Source organism: Diceros bicornis, chromosome 35, assembly GCF_020826845.1.
Source record: "Diceros bicornis minor isolate mBicDic1 chromosome 35, mDicBic1.mat.cur, whole genome shotgun sequence".
NCBI classification, from domain to species: Eukaryota; Metazoa; Chordata; class Mammalia; order Perissodactyla; family Rhinocerotidae; genus Diceros; species Diceros bicornis.
In genome coordinates this window covers 29,277,706-29,303,903 of record NC_080774.1, presented here as the reverse complement: position 1 = coordinate 29,303,903, position 26,198 = coordinate 29,277,706, and the positions used below count along the sequence as shown (strand labels likewise).

The following is a 26,198-nucleotide window of genomic DNA, read 5'->3' as shown; positions in this document are numbered from 1 at the left end:
GAAGGAGAGCAGAGGCTGGGTGGAAGGAGAAGGAGGAGGGGCCACCCTGCGCCCCCGCCCGCGCCCGCGGCGCGGCCCCTTTAAGAGGCCCGCCCGGCTCCGTCAGCCACGCCGCGGCCACCGCCCCCCGGCCCTCCCCTTCCTGCGGCGCCGAGTGCGGGCCGGGCGGGAGTGCGGCGAGAGCGGGCGCAGCCGAGCGCAGCGCCGGGAGAGGCGGCGGCGGCCGGGACGCGGGGCGGCGCGGGGACACTGCTAAGAGCGCACGGGCGGCTGCCATGGGCTAGCGGCGCCCGGCCGAGCGGAGGGCAGCGCGTGCCCCGCCCCGCGCCGCGCGGAGGAGTCCCGCACACAATAGCGGCGCGCGCAGCCTGCGCCCTTCCCCCGCCCGCGCGCGCGCCCGCCCGCCGCGCGCTCCTCGCCGCCGGGGAAGCCGAGCCCGCCGCCTCACCTGCCGCCCGGGAGGGGGCGGGCATTGTTCGCCCGCCGCTGCCGCGCGGGGTCATGGGGGCCGCCCGGAGCCCCGGGCCGGGCCTGACGAGGCCGCCGCGCCGCCGCTGAGGCGTGCCCCGCGCGCAGCCCGGCGGCGCAGGTGAGGCCGGCCGCGCCATGGTGGACCCGGTAGGCTTCGCCGAGGCGTGGAAGGCGCAGTTCCCGGACTCGGAGCCGCCGCGCATGGAGCTGCGCTCGGTGGGCGACATCGAGCAGGAGCTGGAGCGCTGCAAGGCCTCCATCAGGCGCCTGGAGCAGGAGGTGAACCAGGAGCGCTTCCGCATGATCTACCTGCAGACGCTGCTAGCCAAGGAGAAGAAGAGCTACGACAGGCAGCGCTGGGGCTTCCGGCGCGCCGCGCAACCCCCCGACGGCTCCGCCGAGCCCCGCGCGCCCGCGTCGCGCCCGCAGCCCGCACCCGCCGACGGCGCCGACCCTCCGTCCGCCGAGGAGCCCGAGGTCCGGCCGGACGGAGAGGGCTCCCCGGGAAAGGCCAGGCCGGCGGTCGCCCGGAGACCCGGGGCCACCGCGCCCGCGGACCGGGACGACCGGGGGCCCCCCACTAGCGTGGCGGCGCTTAGGTCCAACTTCGAGAGGATCCGCAAGGGCCATGGCCAGCCCGGGGCAGCGGACTCCGAGAAGCCCTTCTACGTGAACGTCGAGTTTCACCACGAGCGCGGCCTGGTGAAGGTCAACGACAAAGAGGTGTCGGACCGGATCAGCTCCCTGGGCAGCCAGGCCATGCAGATGGAGCGCAAGAAGTCCCAGCACGGCGCCGGGCAGGGCCTGGGGGACGCACCCAGACCATCTTACCGGGGGCGCTCCTCGGAGAGCAGCAGCTGCGGCCTCGACGGTGATTACGAGGACGCCGAGCTGAACCCCCGCTTCCTGAAGGACAACCTGATCAATGCCAATGGCGGCAGCAGGCCCCCTTGGCCGCCCCTGGAGTACCAGCCCTACCAGAGCATCTACGTCGGGGGCGTGATGATGGAAGGGGAGGGCAGGGGCCCGCTCCTGCGCAGCCAGAGCACCTCGGAGCAGGAGAAGCGCCTCACCTGGCCGCGCAGGTCCTACTCCCCTCGGAGCTTTGAGGACAGCGGAGGCGGCTACACACCGGACTGCAGCTCCAACGAGAACCTCACCTCCAGCGAGGAGGACTTCTCCTCCGGCCAGTCCAGCCGCGTGTCCCCAAGCCCCACCACCTACCGCATCTTCCGGGACAAGAGCCGCTCGCCCTCGCAGAACTCGCAGCAGTCCCTGGAGAGCAGCAGCCCCCCCACGCCGCAGTGCCAGAAGCGCCACCGGCAGGGCCAGGTCGTCGTGTCGGAAGCCACGATCGTGGGCGTCCGCAAGACTGGGCAGATCTGGCCCAGCGATGGGGACAGCTTGTCGGGCAGGCTGCCTCAGGACGGCACCTTCCATGGAGACACAGGTGGGTACCTCCACCACCGTGGGTGGGCACACCTGCACCCTGCCTGGAAACCGTTGAACATTTAGGGAGAGAAAAGGGGAGGTGGAAGGAGGAGGAACAGGTAGATACTTTCTTGAGTGATTTTCAAATTCTGCTGTGGATAGGAAGGATTTGCACTGATCCTGCGCCTGAACGGAGTCCATCCCGCCTCCTCCTGAATGCGGATTTCCAGGGTTTGGAATGGGATTGGGTTGGGAGGGGTGGTGTGTGGATGGTAGGTGGTTTGTTCTTTGGTTCTAGAGTGGTGTGCTTCTCTGTGGGTTGGGACCGGGATGCCCTGGACAGCCATCTCCTTGCCCTCTGATCCCTCCAAGCTAGGCAGTGGGGATGGTATAAAGAGGGGGTCATTTCTGCAGCCTAGAACAGATGCTTTTAGCAAGGATTGTTGTGTGTCTTGGACATTCCCCGCCACCCCACCGTTCCGGAAGAGATATGACACATTTGGGAACCCAAGATTTGCTAGCTGCTTCCAGGCCATCAAAATGCCAGATTCACTTGCTAGCCAGCAGCCCCGAACATGAGTCCGGGCTGGTGAGAATATGCATTAGAAGGAAGTAAGGTGACAGGCTGTTTTGACTCAGTGGGCCTCGGAAAATCAACAGGGTGAAGATTTTATCCAGGGCCCGAGCAGAGCTACACCCATTCTGATCTGCCCTGCTTGGATGGGAGATATCACCCGTCATTACTCACCCACCTTCTCCATGCGCCTTACCCCTGCTCCATTTTTTCATCTCGTTGTGCTCTTGCCTCCTCGTCTTCCCAAGGATGAGTGCCCACGGGTGCTTGTTTTGGGCTCCCAATCCGTGGTCTGACTCTTGGCCCTAAGATTAAACCTGTTGGAAGTCTCTAACTTCTGGGCTGTGTACCATTAGGTGTTGGGGCGATGGCACTAGGTTTTGAGATCCAGGCATAGTTTGCGATTGGGGCAAGGAGAGGGTAGGTGGGTGTGGGAGAATCTCACCGAGTCCTGGTCCCTGTTGGACTGATCCGGTTTTCCGCTCCATTGATTTTTCTTTTTCTGCTGATGGAGTTGTATGTGCTTCCTTGTCAGAATCCTCTTGAAATAAGTGAGGCTATTTTTGGCTCTGTAAGTGGCCTTTTTGTGATCAGCACTCTGTCCTGTTTGTTTTAGGTACAGCCAGTTGCTGATCTTCCATTTGCGGCTGGGGGTGGCTGTGATGTGGCCTGGCCCAGCTGCATGCCCTAAGTGCCCCGTTAGCGGGCGGGGGGGTGGGTGGGTGGGGAGCCTGTAGTATTTAGAAGCCTGCTTTGCAGGCACATCAGCTCTTCCGGGGTCTGGAGGATTGCTTTGTGGTCACTGGGCACCAGCCTTGTCTGGTCAGCTGTCAGCCGAGAGAGCTAGCTTCAACTGGCCGTCAGTGCCATGGTTTGGGAGAACGTTATTAATAAAAAAGAAAATGAGAGGTTTTCGTGGAGACCTGCAATCTGAAATGGTCTTTTGCTGGTGGGGAATTTTGAGTTTCCAGAAATGGGGCCCATTCGGATGGATATGTTTCAGTGGGCCTCCTTGCGGGCCCGCCTCTCTTAGAGCTCCTGCTCCTGTAGACGTGAGACCCCAGTGCCCTGTGTAACACAGGGAAGGTTCTCAGTAAATGGCTAAGGAGTTACTTTTACAACTTGGACCCACTCTTAGTACTTTCTGGATCCTTCTCTGAATGTCCTCAAGGTCCCATATTCTGTCTTCGTTAGGTCCTAAATCTTCTGGTTGTTTTAGCTCTGGGAGCCTTCCGACTCTGTACCCTGTACTCTCCTCTGAGGGTTGTGGCTGGCAGGGAAGGAGGGGCTCAGCCATCTGTCTCTGTCCGGACTGTTGACTGATGTTCTTTAGATGGCTGTGCGGCCTGCTGGCCAGGGCTGCGCCTCTGAAAAGGGACAGTGAGGGAAATCACAGTGTGAGGAGGGAGTAGAAGTCACCCTAATTTGCTGAAGCAGCAGCAGCAGTAACAGCAGCAGATGAGGGGCCCGGATCTAATAGTCTCCGATTCCCTTTGGATGGATGAGCGGGCTGTCAAGTTTCTGAGTTCAGGGCCCCTGGGTTTGAGGGAAGGAGCTGAAATGACCACCCTCTGCTCTGTGCCAGGCATGCTGACAGTGTGCTTCATGCAGGGCCCCTCGTGGGCTCTTACATCACCCCGTGGTGGAGCTGCTCATCTACAGGTAAGGACGCCACCAGGAAGTGGCAGAGCTGGGACTCCGGGCCCCTGTGGGAGTGCTGAGCCATTCCTTCTGGAATGCGATGGCCTTAGGGTATTCTTCCCACTGCCCCACACTTCGCCTGAAAAGCATGACTGTGTCAGTCCAGGGGTCCTTCCAGCCCCCTATGGGGCCAGTAACAGCTGTGAGCCCTCCTGTGTGCAAGCCCGTCTGTTTGTACTGTGTGGGTTCCATAGAAGGGGAGAGTGTGTTCCTTGCCATCTGGGAGCTTACAAGTCAATGGGAGAGAGGAACACACACATCATTTGTGTGTTTAGAAGAAGTGAGGTCAGGGAAGCTTCTGGAAGCAGCAGCACTAGAGAGGGACCTTGCCTATCAGCACAAGTCTAGTGGCAGGGTGGGGGGAGCCGTCTGCCCGCAGGAGCGGTGGCTCAGGGACACCCATGTCACCCTTTGTGACTCTGAACTGTGTGCCTTTTAATTTTATTATCGTAGTAAAATATACATAACATAAAATTTACCATCTTAACACATTTTAGCCGTTTTTAAGTGTACAGTTCAGTGCCATTAACTACATTCACATTGTTCTGCAACCGTCACCACCATCCACTTCCAGAACTCTCTTCGTCTCGCAAAACTGCAATTCCATACCCGTTGAGCAACAACTCCCCATTCCTCTTCCTCAGCCCTTGGCAACCACCATTCTACTTTCTGCTTCTGTGATTTGACTACTCTTGGTACCTCATGAAGTGGAGTCATACAGTATTTGTCCTTTTGTGTCTGGCTTATTTCGCTTAGCCTCAAGTCCCCAAGGTTCACGCACGTGGTAGCACAGACTGTGTGCGTTTTGAAGGCAGGTATCCCTGGTTCATTTCCCGGTCTCCCGTGGAGCCTGGCTCAGAGCCGACACAGTACACGCTGACCATCCCTTCCTTGTTTACACGGCTGTGGGGTCGGGACGGGGAAGGTGGCAGGTGGGAAGCGTCTTATCAGCTGCGCCTTCTCTTCTACACTCCATCCCTGCCCTTTACCTTCCCTTTCAGAGGACTTCAGTGAGTGCTTGCTTGAGAGAGAAGGCCAGAAAACCCAAGGCCCTTTCCTCTTTTAGGTCCGAGGAATTCTTGATCTGAATACCCAGCCCCGTGTGCCCCTCGGCCCTTTTCCAGGTATGACTTGTGAGATGTGACCCAGCTCTTGTGTTTCTTCGTGGGCTCTCGTGTGAGTTGCTGCCCTGTGTTTTCACATTTCTGCTGAGCAGCTTAATTTTGCCTTTTGGATTCTGGCAATGTGTTGTTGCCAGAATGATCACTGCTTTGTTTTTCCCTTGGGTGATTGAATGGACTGACGACCAGTCTGGGTGAGTAACTGGGGCCGTAAAAGGTCACTGGCCTCGCTTTGGCTCCATCATCGTCTCTTTAGACCGGAGCCTGTGGCCGCCTCTGGTTTCGGTACAGGCTCCTCTCCATCAGCAGAGGCAGAGTGGACAGATCTGGCTGGAGTCTGAGACGGCTTAAGTCATCAATAGGGTGGAAACGGAGTTCAGATCAAATTTTACAAGGGTTCTCGGGCTCAGGAAGGATGGCTTCCTTGTTGGGGGAACAGAATGAAGCATTCTGGAAGCTTTCACCAAAGAAGGAGCTGGGAGTGCTGTTGGTTTGCGTGGGTCCAAGGGAATGTGCCTCTCCAATTTCTCCCTTTTGGCTCGTTTGTTGCTTCTGGCTTCAGTTGCCACCCCCCCCCCCCCACCTTGGCCAGGCGTCGTGTGGCCGAGGGCTTGTGTATGTGACTGCTGCCCTCACCAGGACCGGGAGTCCAGGTGAGCCATGTGCTAAGGCCCACCTGGGAGAGGACACAGCAGTGCATAAGGCACGGCTGCGGCTCGTGCCTGTAGTTGGGGGCAGGGAACGACGACGCCATGTTCATGGTGGATGGTTTGGCATCTTCAGGTGTTCTCAGGTTGCCAGGTAATAGGCCTGAGTTTTGACTGAAGCTACTTTTTAGATCAAGGCTCAGAGGGTAGTGGTGGATTAAATTAACTATGAACCCCGCGGGGGTTCTTAACTCTGACTGGGATACAATTCCTGTGGCTCATGTAGGATTTTTTTCTTTGAAAAATGTAATTTTAATTAAAATGTGTTATTTATGTAATGTGATAGTTTTTTTATTATAAAATATACATAACAAAATGTGCCATTTTAACCACTGTTAAGTGTACAATTCGGTGGCATTAAGTACGTTCAGAGTTTTGTGCAGCCATCACCACTGTCCATCTCCAGAACTTTTTATCACTCCACCCAGAAACTTGGGACCCATTAAGCAGCCTGGGCCTCCAGCCCCTGACAACCGCCACTCCCCTTTCTGTCCCCATGAATTTTGCTTATCCTGAGTATCTCATACAAGTGGAGTCTATGATATTGTTCCTTCTTCTTTGTCTGGCTTATGTCATTCCAGTAGGGCTTTGAAGTTGCTGGGAGCAGCATTCTCACCCTTAACCCTGGTCTCTGGGCCTTGATAAGTGTTTCTCTTCAGGAAAGCACCTGTTAGTGAGATCTGCTGGCTTTCACACCCTTGTTTTGAAGTGGCCAGTGTACTAGTTGCTAGGGCTGCCGTAACAAAATACCACAGACTGGGTGGCTTAAACAACCGAAGTTTATTTTCTCTTCAGTTCTGGAGGCTGGCAGATTGGTTTCCTCTAAGGCCTCTCCCCTTGACTTGCATATGGCGGCCTCCTTGCCGCCTCCTCACATGGTCTTCCCTCTGTGCATGCACACCCCTTGCTGTCTCTTTCTGTGTCCAAAATTTCTTCTTATAAGGACACAAGTCATGTTGGATTAGGGCCCACCCTTATGACCCAATTTTAACTCAATTACCTCTTTAAAGACCCTGTCTCCAAATACAGTCCTGTTCTGAGGTACTGGAGTTTAGGACTTCAACATATGAATATGGGGGGAGACACAGTTCAGCCCACAACTCTCAGTGAGTCCCTAATTGGGCAGCAGAGGAATGGGCTACCGTGGCGGAGAGATGGTGCTTGTGCTGGCCTCACCAGTCATGTTTTAGGAGGAATTTGAGTAAAGCATTATGTGGCGTTAGGCGGCCTGGTGGGGCCGATAGGACACAGCTGGGCGTCAGGAGAGCTGTGTCCTACTGCTTCACATGCTGCCACGTCTCTCTCCTCATTGAAAGAGTTAGGGGTTAGACTCTGTTATTGCTAAGGTCTCTTTCAATTCTTTAATATTTTTTGCTTTAAAATTTTAAATTGTTAATGCAACTTTTTCTGTGTGTTTCTTTTTTATCCTGGTTTATATCTACCTTTCCTTTACCAAGGCAACCACCCCTCCCCACTCAGTCACTCAGAGGTGTTGATCGAGCATCTACTACAGTGCCAGGCACTGTCTCCATGGGCGTTCTCTCATGCCTCTGTTCATGGATTTGTGGAAAGGCTTATCTCCACGGGCCTTGTCTTTAAAAACCAACACACAAAAACAAAACCTTCGTAATGTCCTAGTGTCTTCCCAAACTGTGTGTCTTTCCTTGACTGTATGTTTGCAGCTATTTCCTGTTAATCCTGTGTCTGTCTGGCTTCCTTCTTCAGGGTGGTGAGATCCTTAAGATAAGGACAGAGTCTGTCCTGCCTCACTCTGGGTCCTTAACAGTGTTTGATGTGATGGTGGTCATCTGAGCCCACGTGGATCTGTCTGTGTCTTGGGTGCTGTGGGTGTTTGTGGGTCAGAGCTGGAATGAGAGCCTATCTCTGAGGTTTCCATTTGCTCAGACCCTTCCCTGCTCTGGCCCAACCCCCCTTACCCCATCTAATAAGCCACAATGGATTTTCGGGGGCCTAATGATGCAGATGCCTCAGCAAGGAAACTTGTTGGCTTTGGAGATTATTTTTCCTTCTTTGCTGAAGTTTAGTCTTCCCCTGCTCAACCTTAGAGAGCTTCCCAAATCTTCAGACTGGGGCCTGCTAATTAGCTGTCTTGGCTTCTAGCACTGGCCGCTGCGACCTTGCAAAATGACTGTGGACAGGGGTGGTGGCTGGTGCCCAAGGGAGATGCTACTGGCAGGTTTGTCAACGCGCCTGCTGAGTGCCAGGGTGGGAAGACAGCAGTGCCCCGCTTGTGTAGTGAGTATCACTTTGGTGGAGGCTGTTTCATGTGCCCTCGGAACATTCCTGTGGAGTGACTGCAGCAAGATAATCGTCATAATTATATGCTACTGGCTGATTGGGTCTGAGGGGGTGTGAGACAAACACTCGCCCGAGGTCAGGTGGTCAGCGGAGGGGCCGGTGCTGGCCTTTTTTCTCAGGCTGCGGGGTGACGCCAGTCACATGAGGATGGGCACAGAGTGACAGAGATGGAGGGGGTCTTCATCAGTCATTTGGCAAACACGTTTCAGACAGGAATGGTGCTGAGTATCATGAGACAGGCCTCCCAGCAGGTCATTTCGAGTCTGCCGGAGAGATGGCCACAAAAACTGAAGTGCCATGGTAGGAATCGTCTGGTTCCGGCCTTCAGGCAGGTCCATGAAGGTGTCAGCCATCCAGGGATGTCATTTCTCTCTCTTATTTTGCAAATCTCGCAGAAAATTTCCTAACTCTCTGTACATCCTCCTGGGCACTTTGCTAAGATTGCTCCAGCAAGTTGTGTGGTGCAGGGCCCAAGAGGGCAGATGTGTTGGAAGGACACTGTCCGTCCATCTGCCTTTTCCATCCAAGAGTGAAGGGCAGACTGGTGGTGGGACATTGGTGCATGCTGACCATGCTCTGCTGTGAGCAGGTTCTGGGGGGTGCAGAGGGACAAGGCCTGTCTGGGAAGATGTGATAGAGGTGGCCGGCCACGTGCACAGAGGGTCAGGTGATTGGCCCAGGGAGCACTAGGAAGGAGGCATCTCCAGCTGGCCGGGAGACAACCAAGGGGGCAGTGGAAGGAGAGGGAGAGACCTGCTGCACCAGCCACAGGGGAGCCAGCCCAGCAAAGCCAGGGACGGAGCAGCCCGAGGGGCTCCTTCACTCAAGGGCCTCTGTTGGCTTAAGAAGAGCTTTTGAAGATCACTTAACTTTAAAGGCCAGACATGTTCTCTTTTTAAAAAATGCTGCTGGGTGAGTTGGTATGCCAGTAGAGCAGGGAGAGATTTTCTCCGTATAACATATATGGGTATAACCTTGCATGTAACAAAGTGAACGTTCTAGAAGTGACCTAGAGGCAACATATGTTGACCTAGTCCGGAGAAAGAATGCAGACTTTGAAGGTGGAAGATCTGGACTCACCCGGGAGCCAGCGTGTGGACTTAATCCTGTCGGCTGGTGGGGACAACCCCCTTCTTGGGAGGCTCTATGGGAGCGTAAGTGCACGGAGTCGTGGTCGCTGGGGGTCTGGCCCCTGTCTGGTCTCACGGAGTCACCCCCTCGGGCATGTAATCTCTGTTGATTGAACACCACTTAGCAAGAGACTTTGAAAGAGAAATGCATAATTCAGTAGGTGCAGGCCATTTCACCCACTCGCCTCAGCAAGAGTGCCCAGTATGAGCTCCGGGGGACCCAGGGGTCTTCCATGGCCTTCATCCCCCTCTCCTAGTATGTCCTCCTAGGCCGATTGGAGTTCTTATATCTTAAAGGTACAGTATATATTTTTCTGTATTATGGCCCCAAATGAAAGCTAGCTGCTTCATCTGGTGATGAGCTAAAGTGACATCAGCCCAGAGTACCAGGGGCCATGCACCGATGTCGCCTGAGCCCTCCGTGCTGGGTTCACACCCACCTGCGGTGGGGTAGAATGGGATCCTCTCGCAGTGTTCCTGGACCAGTTGGCCTTGTGGCTTTTGGGGGCCTTGAAAACCCAAAGCTGGAGGAAGAGAGACCTCTTGATTTTTGTCATAGAGCACCCCCACCCCCCCACGTTTGTAGAGGGAAGGCTCAGAACAACTTTGTTCTCATTTTTAGTGATTGTGAGGCCTCAAGAGAGGAAGTACAGACTGCAGACTTTCTTATTTTCATGGGAAACAGAGGAAGACGGGAAGCTCTGAACATTACTAAAACTTTCGCATATCCAGGCTACCCCTGCAGATTGCCCAGGGCTCTGCAGACCACAGGGTGCTGCCCTGTACACCATGTGCTGAGGACACTGGAGAGCTGGGCCCGGCCCTGGTGGGGTGCCCCTGAGGGGCTGGGACAGCCATGGTGTGTGGGGCAGCCCCCGGGGTGGACGGGGAGCTGGCCCCCTCTGAGCTGCAGAGCGCGGGGAAGAGCCTCCGGGGTGGCTCCCCGCCCACAGTGACCACTGCCATCCGCGGTCCCCCAGCTCCGCCTGACCCCCACTTCCCGAGGGCCGGGACAGCTGGGCCTGCAGCACACCTGGGGAGGAGGGTGCTTTGTCTCTTTCTCCCCACCCCGTTTTTGAGAGCTCCAGAAAGCCTTTTGCTTGGAGACCTGGAGGTGAGTGCAGTTTCCATCGTGTCTGGTGTCCAGGGTGGGGATGGGCAGGTGATTCTCTGGTTTCCCTGACAATGAGCTATGTTCCTGAGTGGTGGTGGTGGTGGTTTTTGAACAGCTTTACTGAGCTATAATTCATACCATGGAATTCACTCGTGTAAAGTGCACAGTTCAGTGTTTTTTAGTATATTCACAGAGTTACGCAACCATCACTACTGTCTAATTTTAGAATGTTTACATCACCTCATAAGGAAACTGTGTTCCCTTCAGCCATGACCCCCCTCTTCCCCCCAGCCCCTGGCACCCATCACTCTACTTTCTATCTCTGTAAATTTGCCTTTTCTGGACATTTCACATGAATGGAATCGTATAACATGACCTTTTGTGTATGGCTTCTTTCACTTAGAATAAGGTTTTCAGGGTTCATCCGTGTTGTAGTGTGCATCAGTACTTCATTCCTTTTTGCGGCCGCATAATATTCCAGAGGGTGTTTTCGTACACGGAGGATGGGGCCTGATTCCTGCCTGGGCTCTCTGCTGGCTCACGGGGTTCCTGGCCAGACCCATCTTTGGTCCTTGAGGCCTGAGAGGGCTCCAAGGTGGAGGTTCTGGAGGGACTGGAGCAGCCTCCTCTTCATCAGGGAGGGGCCGCGGGGCAGTGGGATGCTGGACACCCAGTGGTGGCTGAGAGCTTGCTGGGCTTACAGGGAGGGGGGTGCGGGGGTGACTGAGCTTATTTCAGCCTCCAGCCTCGTGGCTCTATCTTATAGGCCTGTCCATCAGGAACCTTGTTCAGAGGCAGTCCTTTCCATCTGGGACCTGTGGGCTGTGTCTTCCCCTAGCCTTCCCCCCTTTTTTATTGTGGTGAAATAGAGATAACATAAAATGGACCTTGTTAACCATTTTTCAGTGTACAGTTCAGTGGCATTAAGCACATTCACAGTGTTGTGTAACCATCACCACCATCCGTCTCCAGAACATCTTCGTCTTTCCAAACTGAAGCTCTGTCCCCATTAAACAAAAGCTCCTTATTCTCCTTCCCCTAGCCCCTGGCACCCACCATTCTACTTTCTGTCTCTGTGTGTTTGACTGCTCTAGACTTTTCTGTCTCTTTGCATTTGACTGCTCTAGACCTTTCTGTCTCTTTGTGTTTGACTGCTCTAGAACTTTCTGCCTCTGTGCATTTGACTGCTCTAGACCTTTCTGTCTCTGTGCATTTGACTGCTCTAGACCTTTCTGTCTCTGTGCGTTTGACTGCTCTAGACCTTCTGTCTCTGTGCGTTTGACTGCTCTAGACCTTCTGTCTCTGTGCGTTTGACTGCTCTAGACCTTTCTGTCTCTGTGTGTTTGACTGCTCTAGACCTGTCTCTGTGCGTTTGACTGCTCTAGACCCTCTGTCTCTGTGCGTTTGACTGCTCTAGACCTTCTGTCTCTGTGCGTTTGACTGCTCTAGACCTTTCTGTCTCTGTGTGTTTGACTGCTCTAGACCTGTCTCTGTGCGTTTGACTGCTCTAGACCTTCTGTCTCTCTGCATGTGACTGCTCTAGACCTTTCTGTCTCTGTGTGTTTGACTGCTCTAGGCCTTCTGTCTCTTTGCGTTTGACTGCTCTAGACCTGTCTCTTTGCGTTTGACTGCTCTAGACCTTCTGTCTCTGTGCGTTTGACTGCTCTAGACCTTCTGTCTCTCTGCGTTGGACTGCTCTAGACTTTCTGTCTCTGCGTTTGACTGCTCTAGACCTTCTGTTTCTCTGTGTTTGACTGCTCTAGACCTTTCTGTCTCTCTGCGTTTGACTGCTCTAGACCTTTCTGTCTCTGTGCTTTTGACTGCTCTAGACCTTCTGTCTCTCTGCATTTGACTGCTCCAGACCTTTCTGTCTCTCTGCATTTGACTGCTCTAGACCTTTCTGTCTCTGCTTTTGACTGCTCTAGACCTTCTGTCTCTCTGCATTTGACTGCTCTAGACCTTTCTGTCTCTCTGCATTTGACTGCTCTAGACCTTTCTGTCTCTGTGCGTTTGATTGCTCTAGACCTTCTGTCTCTCTCCATTTGACTGCTCTAGACCTTCTGTCTCGATGCATTTGACTGCTTTAGACCTCATATAAATGGACTCAGACAGTACTTGTCTTTGTATCTGGCTAGTTTCAGTTAGCATGATGTTTTCAACGTTTCTTCCTCAAACCTTTTGTTGCCGGGCCTGGGTGGTGGCTGGACAGCAGGCCCTGAAGAAGCTGAGCTGACCGAGGCCTCTGCTCGAGGGAGAAGGGTGGACGGTGCTTTGAGTAGCCTGCTGCATTTTGCAGAGTACCTTCCCTCATGGGGGTCCCAGTGGAGGAGCAGTGGGGACCCCCATAGCTGAGTTGTCCAAGGTTTTAGATGAAGGACTTGAGGCCATCTGCAGGGCTCATTTGGACTTCTGTGGTTGAATAGACGGAGATCTTTTTCTCGTGGCCCTCCCTGAGGTTGTGGCGTGGCTCCGCATGCAGCAGTGGTGTGAGCCAGGGGATGCACAGGCCGGGCCAGCGATGCTGGTGCCCGCCTCTCCTCCTGTCCTCTCTGAGGCACGGAGGTTGCTGTGCTGGTTGTCTGATTGGCAGGAAGTCCTGGTGACCTGACTTTGCAAATTAACTTAGGTAGATGCCCAGCACGGTGTTCACTCTGTGGGTGTGTGCTCAAGTCAGCACGTCAAAAGCAGTGCAGTCGTATGTCACTTATCAACGGGGATACATTCTGAGAAATGCATCGTTAGGCAGTTTTGTCATTGTGCAAACCTAGAAGATCTAGCCTACTCCACACCTAGGCTATGTGGTATTCATCTTATGAGACCACCGTCGTATGTGTCATCTGTCGTTGACCGAAATGTCATTATGCGGTGCATGACTGTATTTGTTTTTGCCGAAATGTTAGACCAGAAAATGTAACTCATTTATGAATATTGACTTCTGAAAGCTTTCCACTTTCTCCCTTAGGAACATGGGTGAAAGTGTCAGCCTTTGTATTTGGAGGCATGAGATTGTTACCTGAAATGTACTTTGCAGGTGCTTTCTTCGTGTAAAAAAGTCACCATTTTCAAACTCCCATGAAGGTGAAAAAACAGGACTAAGAGCCCCCTTGCTCATCAGCCACCTTCAGCGGCACCAGGATCTGGCTGAGCCCGCTTCACTGGTCCCTTCTCTCTCCCTCATTTTCAGTGTTTTTTTTAAAGTGGAAAAAATTACACGTAACATAAAATTTACCATCTTAACCATTTTTAAGTGTCGAGTTCAGTAGTGTTAAGTATTCAGTGTTTTTTTGTGTGTGTGTGAGGAAGATCAGCCCTGAGCTAGCATTTGCCAATCCTCTTCTTTTTTTGTTGAGGAAGACTGGCCCTGGGCTAACATCCGTGCCCATCCTCTTCCACTTTATGTGGAACGCCACCACAGCATAGCTTGCCAAGCGGTGCATCGGTGCGCGCCCAGGATCCAAACCGACGAACCCCGGGCCGCCACAGCAGAGCGCACGCACTTAACCACTTGCTCCACCGGGCCGGCCCCAGGTATTCAGTGTTTTTTAAGAGGCAGAGTTGATGGGAAGACACGGATATGTTCTTCAAGAGAGTTTGTCCTTCCTGATGTCCTAGGAAATAGAGAGATGGTTCAGACTCAACTCTTAACTGGGGCGCAGGGAGCCTGTGGTCCAAGGTGGGAGCCGGGACAAGCTGGCCCCTAAAATACCGTAATGTGGGGCAGATCTTGAGCTCTGTAGAGAGGGCAGTGCCATGGAATGTGCTGGGGGGAGGCCTCACGCTTGTCCCGTGTCTTTGGGGAAGACGGGGTGGGGATGTTCCAGGTGGAGAGTGTAGAGTGGGCAAGAGCTCAGAGACTGGGAAGCATTGGCTTGCTCAGGTAATAGCAGGATCTGTTTGGTTGGAGAATTGGTGTAAAGTGTGGGCAACCAGGGAAGTGAGGATGGATAGAAGTGTTGGGCTCATACTGTGCAGGACACAAAAGCAGGGCTGAGGATATTGTGCTTTTTTGGAGGGCGATAGGGAGCCACTGAAGGTTGTTGAGCAGGGGAGAGGATGCCTTTGAAGCTTTGCCTCAGGAAGTGGAATTTGGCATTAGTGTGTGAGATGGTCTGGTGGGAGTTGGTCACCTGGAGATGCTGTCTTGAGGGGAGGTGGGGATGCGGTGGGTGGAGAGGATAAGAGTAAGGCGACTGTGGGAGGGGGTGACTGAAGAGAAGGGAGGGAGGCTGTCTGAGCCTTGGGGTGTGAGGGCTGTGCTGGAGGGCCTCAGGGTGGGCAGCAGGATGCAGCCTTCGGGAGAAAGGTCTAGGCCAGGAAGGAAGAGGGATGGGAGCAGGGGAGGCGGTGGTGTGGAGAGAGGAGAGCCAGAGCAGGCTGGGGGCCTTGCCTGTTTGGGGGCCACACGGGAGAGAGAAGGAGTCCTTGACGAGGTGGGAAGGGTGGTGGGGGAGTTTATGTTGCAGAAAGGCTAAAGGGAAGTGACCTCTAGGAGGCAGTGGTGGGAGAGGCAGAGGCCAGGCTGCAAGTGGGTCAAGGGAAACCAGACCACTGCGTGTGGACTGCTGTGTCCAGAGTTCTGGCAGTGGGGAGGAGACAGTGGTGTCGCATGGTCAGGGGTTAGGATCAGGGGTCCAGGTGCTCCCTGAATGTCCACCCGTGGGCCTGCTTGGTTCCTAGGGCAGGGCCTTGTCCCCATCTGCTGGAAGAGTGAGATGGACAGCATGTGCCAGGGAAGTGACTGATGGGATGGAGTCCTGGGGGACAGATGGTCCAAGTAGGGGCTTCAGGGAGGTGATCCAGGTGTGTGTGGGTCTTGTGGGGAGGTTGGTGGCCCCAGCAGAGGAGTGGCCAGGTTACTACTGAACAGTGGCCGAGGGTGATATAGATTTGCACAAGGTCACAAGGGCCTGGTGTGCACGTGGCCATGTTTTCAGGGTGTTGACATGACTCATTCTGGGGCCTGGGGGCTGAGGAAGGTGGTTGAGCGGGGAGATGATCAGGAGGGGAGAGAGACAAAGGTGGCAGTTAGGCCAGAAACCAGGTTCAGAGCAGGTTCAGGAGGGCTGGGTTGGGGCCCCCAGGGAAGATCTGAGAGGGGACAGGAGGTCTGCCCTGTGTCTGACACAGAGGGAGGCGGCTGGCAAGGGGATTGAAAGAGTGGCTGTGGGAGTGGAGTCCCTGCGGCTGGAGGCAGAGGGTGGGTGGAGAGGAACGTGGTGACAAGCCTGTGCTGATGGGGTGGTGGGTGCAGAGCCTGGCTTTGGGGCCCAGTGAAGCTAGGGTAATAGTCTGAGATCTGACACCGCCGTGCGCTAGGGCAGGCGCATGGGCGCGGGGTCGGGAGGCCCTTGTTGAACGGCATCTTGTCTGGGGCCTCTTGTTTTTTTTTTTTTCACAAAACACCCCTGCTCAATGACCTTTGCCAGTAGCCATCAGGAGCATCTTCTTTTATTTTTTTTTTTGTGAGGAAGATCAGCCCTGAGCTAACATCCATGCCAATCCTCCTCTTTTTGCTGAGGACAACCGGCTCTGAGCTAACATCTATTGCCAATCCTCCTCCTTTTTTTCCCCCAAAGCCCCAGTAGATAGTTGTATGTCATAGCTGCACATCCTTCTAGTTGCCGTATGTGGGACGCGGCCTCAGCATGGCCAGAGAAGCGGTGCGTCGGTGCGCGCCCGGGATCCGAACCCGGGCCACCAGCAGCGGAGCGCACGCACTTAACCGCTACGCCACGGGGCGGGCCCTCGGGCCTCTTGTTATAGAGCAATCGGATGGGCCCACCCTCATCTCCCGAAGCAGCTGGTGAGCCACTGTTAGGATTTTCGCAATCTGGGTTGTGATTATTAGCATAAGTCTGGTTTCCTCTCCTGTGGTATTTCTTCAGCTGCCAGATAGTGTGAGCCCCTGCAGCAAACTCTTCTCTGGAAGAGCAAGCAAGGCTCCAGAAGGGGCTGGACAAGGCTCCAGAAAGAGGTATGTGAGGAAGCGTTGGAGACTTGGTCCCGGCACTCCTTTGTCATTTCCCGGCGTCCCCAGCCCCGTGAACCCTGTGGTTCCTTATTTATCCCCGCTAAGTCTGCAGTCTCAGGTTCCAGAAACTGGCAAGGAAGTCCGGGGAAGATTAATGGGCTGACACGTGGCCTGCTGGCTGGGAGAGGCATTTTGTTCTAACTGCTCGGGAAGTGGGGGGCTTCTTGTGGAAGTGTCACTGTGTTGTTGGGCTGGGTGGCGGGGCCACCAGGAAGCCAGCAAGGGGCCTGCTTTCTAATTCTGCAGGTGCAAAACTGTCCCAGTCGGCTCTTGGGGTGCAGCAGGCAGGGACGTGGCTGCCAGAACCGGAGTGCACTGCCTGGTCGCCCTGCGAGTTCAGGGGCTGCATCTGGGAGGAGAATGGAAAATGGATGTTTCTTTCTCTTTCCTTTCTTCCTGGCCCCCAAAGCCCTGAGCTCTCTCAAGTATGTGCATTAATTGGAGCTGTTCCTGAGGGAAGAGGGTCACATTTTATGTTTATTGAATTCTGAGATAGGTGTGATGGGGCATGACTGTGAATAAGACCTTGGACATCAAAGGCTGAGGTGGGACTTGCTCGTGGGGAGCACCCTCAGACCCGCAGCGTCACACTGTGTGCTCACACCCATGCCGGCCCACGCTTGGGCTCCGGGTGTGCAGACCCAGCCAGGAGCAGTGGGTCAGGACTCGTGCACTGTCCTTGCCGTTCCCTTTCAGAGTTGTTTTGTTTTGAGGCTTCAAGGAGGCTTTTAAAAGGTTGGGCTGGGCTGTGGTTCACTTGGGAAAGGTCAGGGGGTTTTCATCTGACTGGGACCTCCTATGGGCAACAGGACAGCATGTTTAGGAGCATAAGTCTTGCCTGGTATCCATGGAAGTGTCCAGGCTCTGGGAGGCCATAGCTTTACTCTGCTCAGTGCCATTGAGCCCAAAGATTGTCAGCAGAGTGGTTATGGGAAGTGGGGGTGCTTGGCCTGGCAGAGATTGAAGGCAGTAGGTCTCCACCCTGGCTGTCCATGTAGAACGCCTCTACTGTAGTTAAAAAATCACACAGGCACACGCACCCATGGCTGGTCACTCATGGAGAATCTGATTGGTGAGGTTTTTCGCGTTTTTGTTTTTTATTTTATTTTTGTTTTATTTATTTATTTTTTGTGAGGAAGATTGGCCCTGAGCTAACATCCATGCCAATCCTCCTCTTTTTGCTGAGGAAGAGCAGCTCTGAGCTAACATCTATTGCCAATCCTCCTCCTTTTTTCCCCCCAAAGCCCCAGTAGATAGTTGTATGTCATAGTTGAACATCCTTCTAGTTGCTGTATGTGGGACGCAACCTCAGCATGGCCGGAGAAGCGGTGCGTCGGTGCGCGCCCGGGATCTGAACCCGGGCTGCCAGTAGCGGAGCGCGCGCACCCAACCGCTAAGCCACAGGGCCAGCCCCGCGTTTTTGTTTTTAAATCTCACAGCTTCTATGGGTCCTCAGTCTGGGCACGGCTTAGCTGGGTCCTCTGCTCAGGGTCTCCCAAGGCTGCAGTCAAACTGTCGACTGGGGTTGTGTCCCTGTCTGGGGTTCTGTGTCCCCTTCCAAGCTCATTCAGGTTGTTGGCAGAATTCAGTTCCTGGTGGTTGTAGGACTGAGGCCCCCATTTTCTTGCTGGTTGTCAGCTGCTCCCAGGAGGCTGCCCCTCTTCCTGGGCACTTCTCTTGTGGCTGTTTGAGTTCCTCCTCGGAGAGATCCTAGGTTTTTGGAATGGCTCCTTGGGTGATTCCTCAGCAGCCAGGGTTGAGAACCTTCATCTCTGGGAGTCCGTGTGCACTGGCTCTAAGTTTTGAGTGGCTGGCATGTAGAAGAGGGAATGGATTTCTTTGGGGTCATATCTGGAAGGCTGGTCTGTTATTAATGACTAGAAGCTTCAGAGAGACAGGTTCCTGCTCAATGTAAAGGGAGATTTTCTTTTCCTGACTTTGTATAAAATCATATCAATAATTATTTTATGTAACAGAGGCCCTGCTGCATACTTGGATATCCTGCTTTTATCAATTAATGGGAGCATTTTTTTGTTTTACTAAACAGTTTGTGAACGTTATTTTTTATTATTATTATTATTATTTTTTTGGTGAGTAAGATCGGCCCTGAGCTAACATCTGTTGCTACTCTTCCTCTATTTTGTACGTGGGATGCCACCACAGCATGGCTTGACAGGTGGTGCGTAGGTCCGTGCCTGGGATCTGAACCAGCGAACCTGGGGCCGCCGAAGCAGTGAACTTAACCACTACGCCACCAGGCCAGCTCCTGTAAACATTATTTTTAAGGGGCACTTTATTACTTTGTAATAGAGTTATAGTTTAATTTATCTAATTTTAATGAATTTTGTTGGACATTTAAAGTGTTTACTGTATGTAGCTGGTTCTTGTAATATTTCATTAAGCACCTTTTTTTTTAAAAAGCTTTATTGAGATATAATTTACATACCATACAGTTCACCCATTTTAAAGTGTACAAGTTAATGGTTTTTGGTATATTGCGTTATTAATTTTTTAAAATTGTGGTGAAATATATGTATAACACAAAATTTACCATTTTAACCATTTTTTATTGTACAGCTCAGTGGTATTAAATACATTCACATTGTTATGCAACCATCCGTCTCTAGAACTCTCTTCATCTTGCAGAAGTGAAACTCTGTACCCATTAAGCAATACCTCCCCATCCCTCCCTCCTCCCAGCCCTTGGCAACCACCATTCTACTTTCTGTCTCTATGAATTTGATGACTCTAGGTCCCTCCTATAAGTGAACTCAGACAGCATTACTGTCTTATTTCACTTAGCATAATGTCCTCAAGTTTCAGCCATGTTGTAGTGTGTGTCAGGATTTCCTTCTTTTTTAAGGCTGAATATATCCCGTTGTTTGTATATACCACATTTTGTTTTAAGTGTACAGTTCAGTGGCATTACATTCAGTGAACATCTTTCTCTATGGTTTCTGTTTACAGTTCTGCTTCTTTCCGTGAGGGTGGGCGTCTGTCAGTGGATTTACCAAGTCAGAGGTGTGGATGGTTTTAAGACCCTTGACAACTGCTGCGAAATTACCTTCTGGAAACATTGTTCCACTTTACCATTGGTATTATAGTTAATCCTCTGCTCTCCTTTGACTTCTTCCTTGCCCTTGTGCATTTTGCAGGACTTTACTGAAGCAGTTCCATCCATGAAGTGATGAGAAAGGAGGGCTTGGTGGGGCCTTGCCTCTCAAAAGTCCCAAATTGTGATCTGGGGTTTTTGTTCAGAGAAGCAGGATCTGAGGTTAAGGTTTGCTTTAGGAGGCGTCTACCCTATCTGGGTCCCACCTTAACTCATGATTCCTTGATGCTCCCCAGAAACCAGCAGGTCCCATGGGCGCTGGATCAGGAGATGCCCTGAGCTGGGGCCATGCCTCTCCAGTCTCTCATATGGGAAGATCCCTGAGGCTACTGGCTACGTGACACTTAGTTCTTTGTCAGCTCCATGGTCCTTGGTGGGGAAAGAACTCACTGTCCCCATGTTTATCATGACACTTGCTAGATTATTGCTGCTCTGGACTGCTTGTAACTGAATCTGAAAAGCATTTCGGCCTCTCCCGTGCATCCTGGCCATGGATTATTAGCATTGTCCAGTTAATTCTGGCTTGTGGAGTTCCTGCCTGGCTTTAATGGAAGCTCCAAGGAAGCCGAACACTGTGGTGGAAAAGGGATCTTTCGGAAGGGAGAGAAGCTCTCGTGGCAGTGCATGGCTGCACTCAGCCGGCAGAGGCTGGCAGAAGCCAGGCCAGGGCAGCAGGACGCTGCTCTGTTGGTCAGGTCAAACAGTTCAGTGTGCCTGAGGACTTGCAACATGTAGGTTGTGTAGGTTGGGAGTAGGGGAAGATACAACAAGGTCATATTTGAAGGGAGGGCACGGTGGTGCAATGGGCTTGGAGAGGAAAAGAAAGGAATGGACATTTCTCCAACACTACTGAGTTGTCTCACACTGCAGTGGGCCTCCGTCTGATTGTTTTACTACTCATTGCAGCTGAGAGCCTGCAGTTCAGGAGTTTTAGCTGTCCTGGCTCGTGGATTATGGAGCTGGGCCCACACTTGCTCCTCCTCCTGCTCTGTCTTGCCCGTCTTGGCTGTGCCCTCGGCTGCCACTCTGATATTGGGTAAATCACTTAAACTCTGTGGACCTCTGAATTGCCACCTGTAAATAAGAAAGCCAGACAGTAGCATCTTTAAAATCCCTTTCGTTTTGTGATTCCAAATAAAATTAAGTCCTATTGCTCTGAGTTCCCAGCAAATTACTTGGAAAACCTTCCTGGCAGGTATCCTGAAGCAGTCTTTTGGTAAGACCCCTAGTGGGTCTGGCTGCCTGTGGTGACTGGGGTCCAGGGAGCCCACAGTGGGCCAGGGGTGGATTTGGCTCTTCATGCAAACCAGGATGCTCTTTGCTGGTTGATTTTTCATCTTCCTTCACTGCCCACTGGCCAGTTCTCAGTCTGGCACAGATGCTCAGAGGCTGTGCAGGTGTCACCATGGGCAGTGTGCTAAATTGCAGAGCGTAGGCGGCATGGAGGGCAGCTGCCAGAGCGGAGGTCATGGTGTCCAGGCAGGTGGTTGGCAGTGGGAGGCCTGGAAGTGCCAGCTGGTGTCATGCCAACCGGAGCACAGCCCTGTGGTCAGGAACCCATGTGCTCAGGCTGGCTCGGAGACAAGCAGGGCTTGCACGCGTGGCTAGCGCCTGCGTGTATCTCTATGCCGGGGTGTTGGGGGGACGTTTGGTACCTTGGGGCTGTTGTTTTCCTTCATCACCTATGACTGGTCCTCCAGCAGCCTTCCGCCTTGTGAAGGCCTCACCTGGAATTGGAGTCCGAGACTCACTTCCTGCAGGGGTAAGCTCTCTGGTCCTGGTTGCACTTTCCTGAGCATTCTCAGTGCCAGCTGGAGCAGGGACTGTCTTGTGCCCAAGCTGGGCAGCCCCAGGGATGGGTTGGTCAGTCTGGGGGACACGAGGACAGGAAGGAGACTGTGCTGACTGTCTGCATGCCTATGGGGTGTGGATGCCTCAGCAGAAGTCCGTGCTTTCCTTCAGAACTTGCCGTCTGGCATGCTCAGCTCGCTGTGCGCTTTGACTCCCAGGGACCCACGGAGTGTGCCGGCTTCCCTCCCTGGCTGTCTTGCTGAAGAGAGAGAACCCCTCGCTTTACCAGAACTTTGCACCTGGGTTTGGCCTTACACTTTGTAAGGGAATCTGCTGTGCCTTCCGGGATCTGAGCCCCACTCCACCCTGCAGGGAGCTAGGTGGTGCCTGCCACGCTGATGCTCAGAGAGTGGGAGCTTAGACGGGTAAGAAGCTTTCGCGGAAGAGCCTGGCTTTGAACCAGGGGTGGTTATTTGACCCTCTGTTCTTTCCTTTGCAGTATTGGGGTTGGTGGACCTTTTCTTAAAGTGCCAGATAGTAACTGATTTAGGCTTTGTGGCTGAGAGGCAAAATGTAGGCAGTTGCGTAGGTACTTGTATAACCATTTACAGTGTAATCATTTAAAACTACAAAACCGTTCTCAGATCCCTGGTCACACAAAAATGGGCAGTGACAGGCTGGATTCAGCTTGTGGGCTGGAGTTTGCCAACCTCTGTTCTACAATGAGCTGCCTCCTAATTCCTGGTGATTATGAAATAAGATGACAGAGCTGTGTGTGGGTGTCTCCCATCTGTGTTCAGGAGCTCACAGGAGCTTTCCTCATGGAACCTGTGAGGCAGGTGGTGTTGGTCTTCCTATCTCCATGACGCCTCTTTCCACCAGGAAGTTGCTGGAGGTGGTAGAGCTAGGGTGGGAGATGTTTGCCTGGTAAACAACTCCCTGTTCCTCCCCCAAATCCTGCTGCTTCCCAGGGGTGAATGTTCATCCCCTGAAATAAGGCTGGCCACGGTTAATAATTGTTGAAGCTGGGTGATGGGACATGGGCATTCATCATGGGCATGATGCTTTGCTCTCAATGTTTGTATGTGTTTGAAATTTTTCATAATAAAAATTTAAGAAAATAATCATTTATTGATCAAAGCTATAAAAAAAAACCCTCCACCTTGAGAGAACAGGGTGTTGGAATCCTTAATCTTCTTCAAGCCCCAAATATGTATGAGTAAACTCTTGCTCATCTGTTTCCTAGTAGCAGATGTTCTTGAGAAAGCAGTAGCCATGTCTAAGCCACTCCATCTGTCTAGCTATCTATCCTTCCATCCATCCAACCATCTGCCTTGGTCTGTACCGGCTGCTATACCAGAGTACCATAGATGGGGGTTTTGTAAACAACAGAAATGTATTTCTAACCGTTCTGGAGGCAGGAAGTCCAAGATCAAGGCATCAATAGATTCAGTGTCTGGTGGGGACCCACTTCCTGGTTCATGGACGCTGTCTTCTTGCTGTGTCCTCACATGTCGGAAAGGGTAAGGGAGCTATCTAGGATCTCTTATAAGGTCACCAGTGCCATTCACGAAGACTTCACCCTTATGACCTAATCACCTCCCAAGGGCCCCACTTCCTAATACCATCACAATCAGAGGTCAATTTCAATATATGGATTTTAAGGGAACACAAATATTCAGTCCATAGCACCATCCATCATCCATCCATCCATCCAAACATACATCCATCTATCTATTCACCCATCATCTAGCCATCCATCATCCAACAGTCCATCCATCCATCTGTCTGTTCATCTGAAGTTTGTGTAGCACCTGCTGGGGTCCAAGCCCTGTTCTTAGGTTTTGACACAATCCTGGAACCCATAGACACCTAACACCTGATAAAGGAGTACTATGATGGAGGTCAGTACCAAGCGGGCACTGAGAAGGGAGTAACTACTGGGTTAGCTCAAGGAAGGCGTCATGGAGGGGGTGGGTCATTAGTTGGGTATTGAATGGGCCCAAATGAAGAGAAGTCAGGCCACTGTGGGGGCAGTGGAAGGGGGCATTCCAGGCAGAGGCAGACGTGTGCACAACAGAGGAGAGGGACGCACAGCTTGCTGCAGGGTTCTGTGAGGCTTGGGGCAGCTGAGTGTGGTGCTGGGTGAGGCACTGGCTGGCAATGAGAGGGGACGATCTGGTGTCACCTCTTGGGCCAGGGAAGGCCCCCAGTGGTGCTTACATGGAGGATGGGGTGAATGTGGGGTATGAGAGCCCACCCTAGCAACCACAGCCCTTGCTCAGTGCCCCACCTCCCCAGTGTGCCTGGGCCACGTGGGCTCCTGGGCACTTTCTGGACAGAGCCCCTCCCCCAGCTGAGCTGACGGCCTTGCTGTGGCTGAGGCGGTAGCGCCTACCTGTGCTCACCTTCATTTTGGCTGTTTGGCTCACCGTCTCCTGTTGGCGAACACCGGTCCAGACAGTGTGGTATTTTGTGTCTGTGTGCAAAACAGACACACTGGACCTTCAGTGTTTGTGGAACTTTGCACTTGACTTGGCATCTCCCAAGGCCGGTGTGGGGTGGCTGTCCAGAAACCTCCAGCAGGCCCTCTTGGCAGTCGTAAGAACCTCGGGCTAGAACCCACTGGCTAGAAAGGCAGAGAGAAGCAGCACTTGCTCCTCCAGTGCCCCAGCCTCCCACGCCTGTGCCTGCGTCTGCGTGACGTTGAGGGTCTGTGGCTCGTTGGAGGCCGTGGCCAGGGCTGCGATGTCAGGGCCTCGCCAGGCCCAGAGCACTCAGTCACTTATTCTGTGGGAAAGAGTCCTTGCGTTTGTTTATTTGCTTTGCTTTCTGTTTTTTTAGTTGTGGTAAAATAGATGACATAAAATTTATCGTCTTAACCATTTTTAAGTGGACAGTTCAGTGGCATTAAGCACATTTGCGTTGTTGTGCAACCATCACCACCATCCATCTCCGGAAGTCTTTTCATCTTGCAAAACTGAAACTCGATACCCATTAAAGGATAACTCCCCATTCCCGCCTCCCACAGCCCCTGGCAGTCTGTATATTGGTCTCTATGGATTTGACTACTCCAGGTGGCTGATATACGTGGAATCATACAGTATTTGTCCTTTTGTGACTGGCCTGTTTCACTTAGCATAGTGTCCTCAAGATTTATCCATGTTGTATCATGTGTCAGAATTTCCATTCTTTTTAAGCCTGAATAATAATTCCCTTGTGTGGATAGACCACCTTTGTTTATCCATTCTTCTGTTGATGGACACTTGGGTTGCCTCTACCTTTGGCTATTGCATTATGAAGAGGGGTTGACAAATTCAGTGGTCTTTTTTTAATATCAAATTTTTACATTTTTTTGCCTTCCCTTTCAGCTATTTGGTTTGTTTATTTTTTATTGAGATATACTTGACATGTAACATTGTGAAAGTAACATTATTAGTTTTAGGCCTACAACATAGTGATTTGATATATATATATATGTATGTGAAATGATTATTGCAGTTAAGTTTAGTTAACATCCGTCACCACACATAGTTACAAATTTTTCTTTTCAACTATTTTTTTTTTCAGCCAATTCTCTTTTCTCTTTTAACAGATTCCAATTATAGGAATTTTTCTCTGTGTTAGGAAAACAAAATTTTGGATTGAGGGTGAAAAAACACATATCTTGTAAATTACCTGTTCTTTTTAAAAAAAGTACTAAAGAGTCAAAAGATGCTATGTCAGTGGAGGTGAGTGTGCATCTGTGCATTGAAATGTAATTTACAGACAGTAAAATTCACTCGTTTTGGGGTACTACTCTGTGAGTAATGACAGAGTTGTGTAACTACCACTATAATCAAGATACACAACAGGTCCATCACCCCAGGAAGTTCCCATGTCCCCAGAAACTTCCATCACCCCAGAAAGTTCTGTCACCTTAGAAAGTTCCATCACCCCAGAAAGTTCTGTCACCCCAGAAAGTTCCATCACCCCAGAAAGTTCTGTCACCTTAGAAAGTTCCATCTCCCCAGAAAGTTCTGTCACCCCAGAAAGTTCCATCACCCCTGAATGTTCCATCACCCCAGAAAGTTCCATCACCCCAGAAAGTTCTGTCATCTCAGAAAATTCCATCACCCCAGAAAGTTCCATCACCCCAGAATGTTCCATCACCCCAGAAAGTTGTCACCCCAGAAAGTTCCATCATCCCAGAAGGTTCCATTACCTCGGAAAGTTCCATTAGCCCAGAAAGTTCCATTACCCCTGAAAGTTCCATTACCCTAGAAAGTTCTATCTCCCCAGAACATTCCGTCATCCCAGAAAGTTCCATCACCCCAGAACGTTTTATCACTCCAGAATGTTCTGTCACCCCAGAAAGTTCCATCACCTCAGGAAGTTCCATCACCCGTGTCCCTTGTAGACATCTTTCCCACCTGCAGCCCCTGGAACCACTGACGTACTTGATCTCCTGGTGGTTTTACCTTATCCGGAATGTCATAGAAATGGAATCCTACAGTGTGTAGCCTTTTGGGTCTGGCTTCTTTCTCTTAGAAAGTGCACATAGGTTCATCCAAGTTGTGTGTGTTAATAGCTTGTTCCCTTTTATTCCTGAGGAGTAGTTCATCCCCTGGGTGGTTGACATGGTCTTTCTCCTTTCTGTTGTGTTCTAACAGCTTTACTGAAATATAACTTGCATACCATAGAGTTTACACATTTC

The 26,198-nt window shown here is 52.2% G+C and overlaps 1 protein-coding gene across 3 annotated transcripts in view; it reads left to right on the top strand.

Annotated features, from left to right (window-relative positions):
* The first annotated feature begins 200 nt into the window (after positions 1 to 200).
* BCR (BCR activator of RhoGEF and GTPase) overlaps positions 201 to 26,198 on the top strand; it is a 129,789-nt gene continuing 103,791 nt past the window's right edge. For 2 of the 3 annotated variants that reach the window (XM_058531970.1, XM_058531969.1), the window contains exon 1: positions 203 to 1,921. In XM_058531970.1, coding sequence (XP_058387953.1) covers positions 607 to 1,921 — 1,315 coding nt within the window. In that variant the 5' untranslated portion in view covers positions 203 to 606. Of the gene's footprint in view, positions 1,922 to 26,198 lie in introns of all 3 variants that reach the window. The other variant, XM_058531971.1, reaches the window with a different exon arrangement.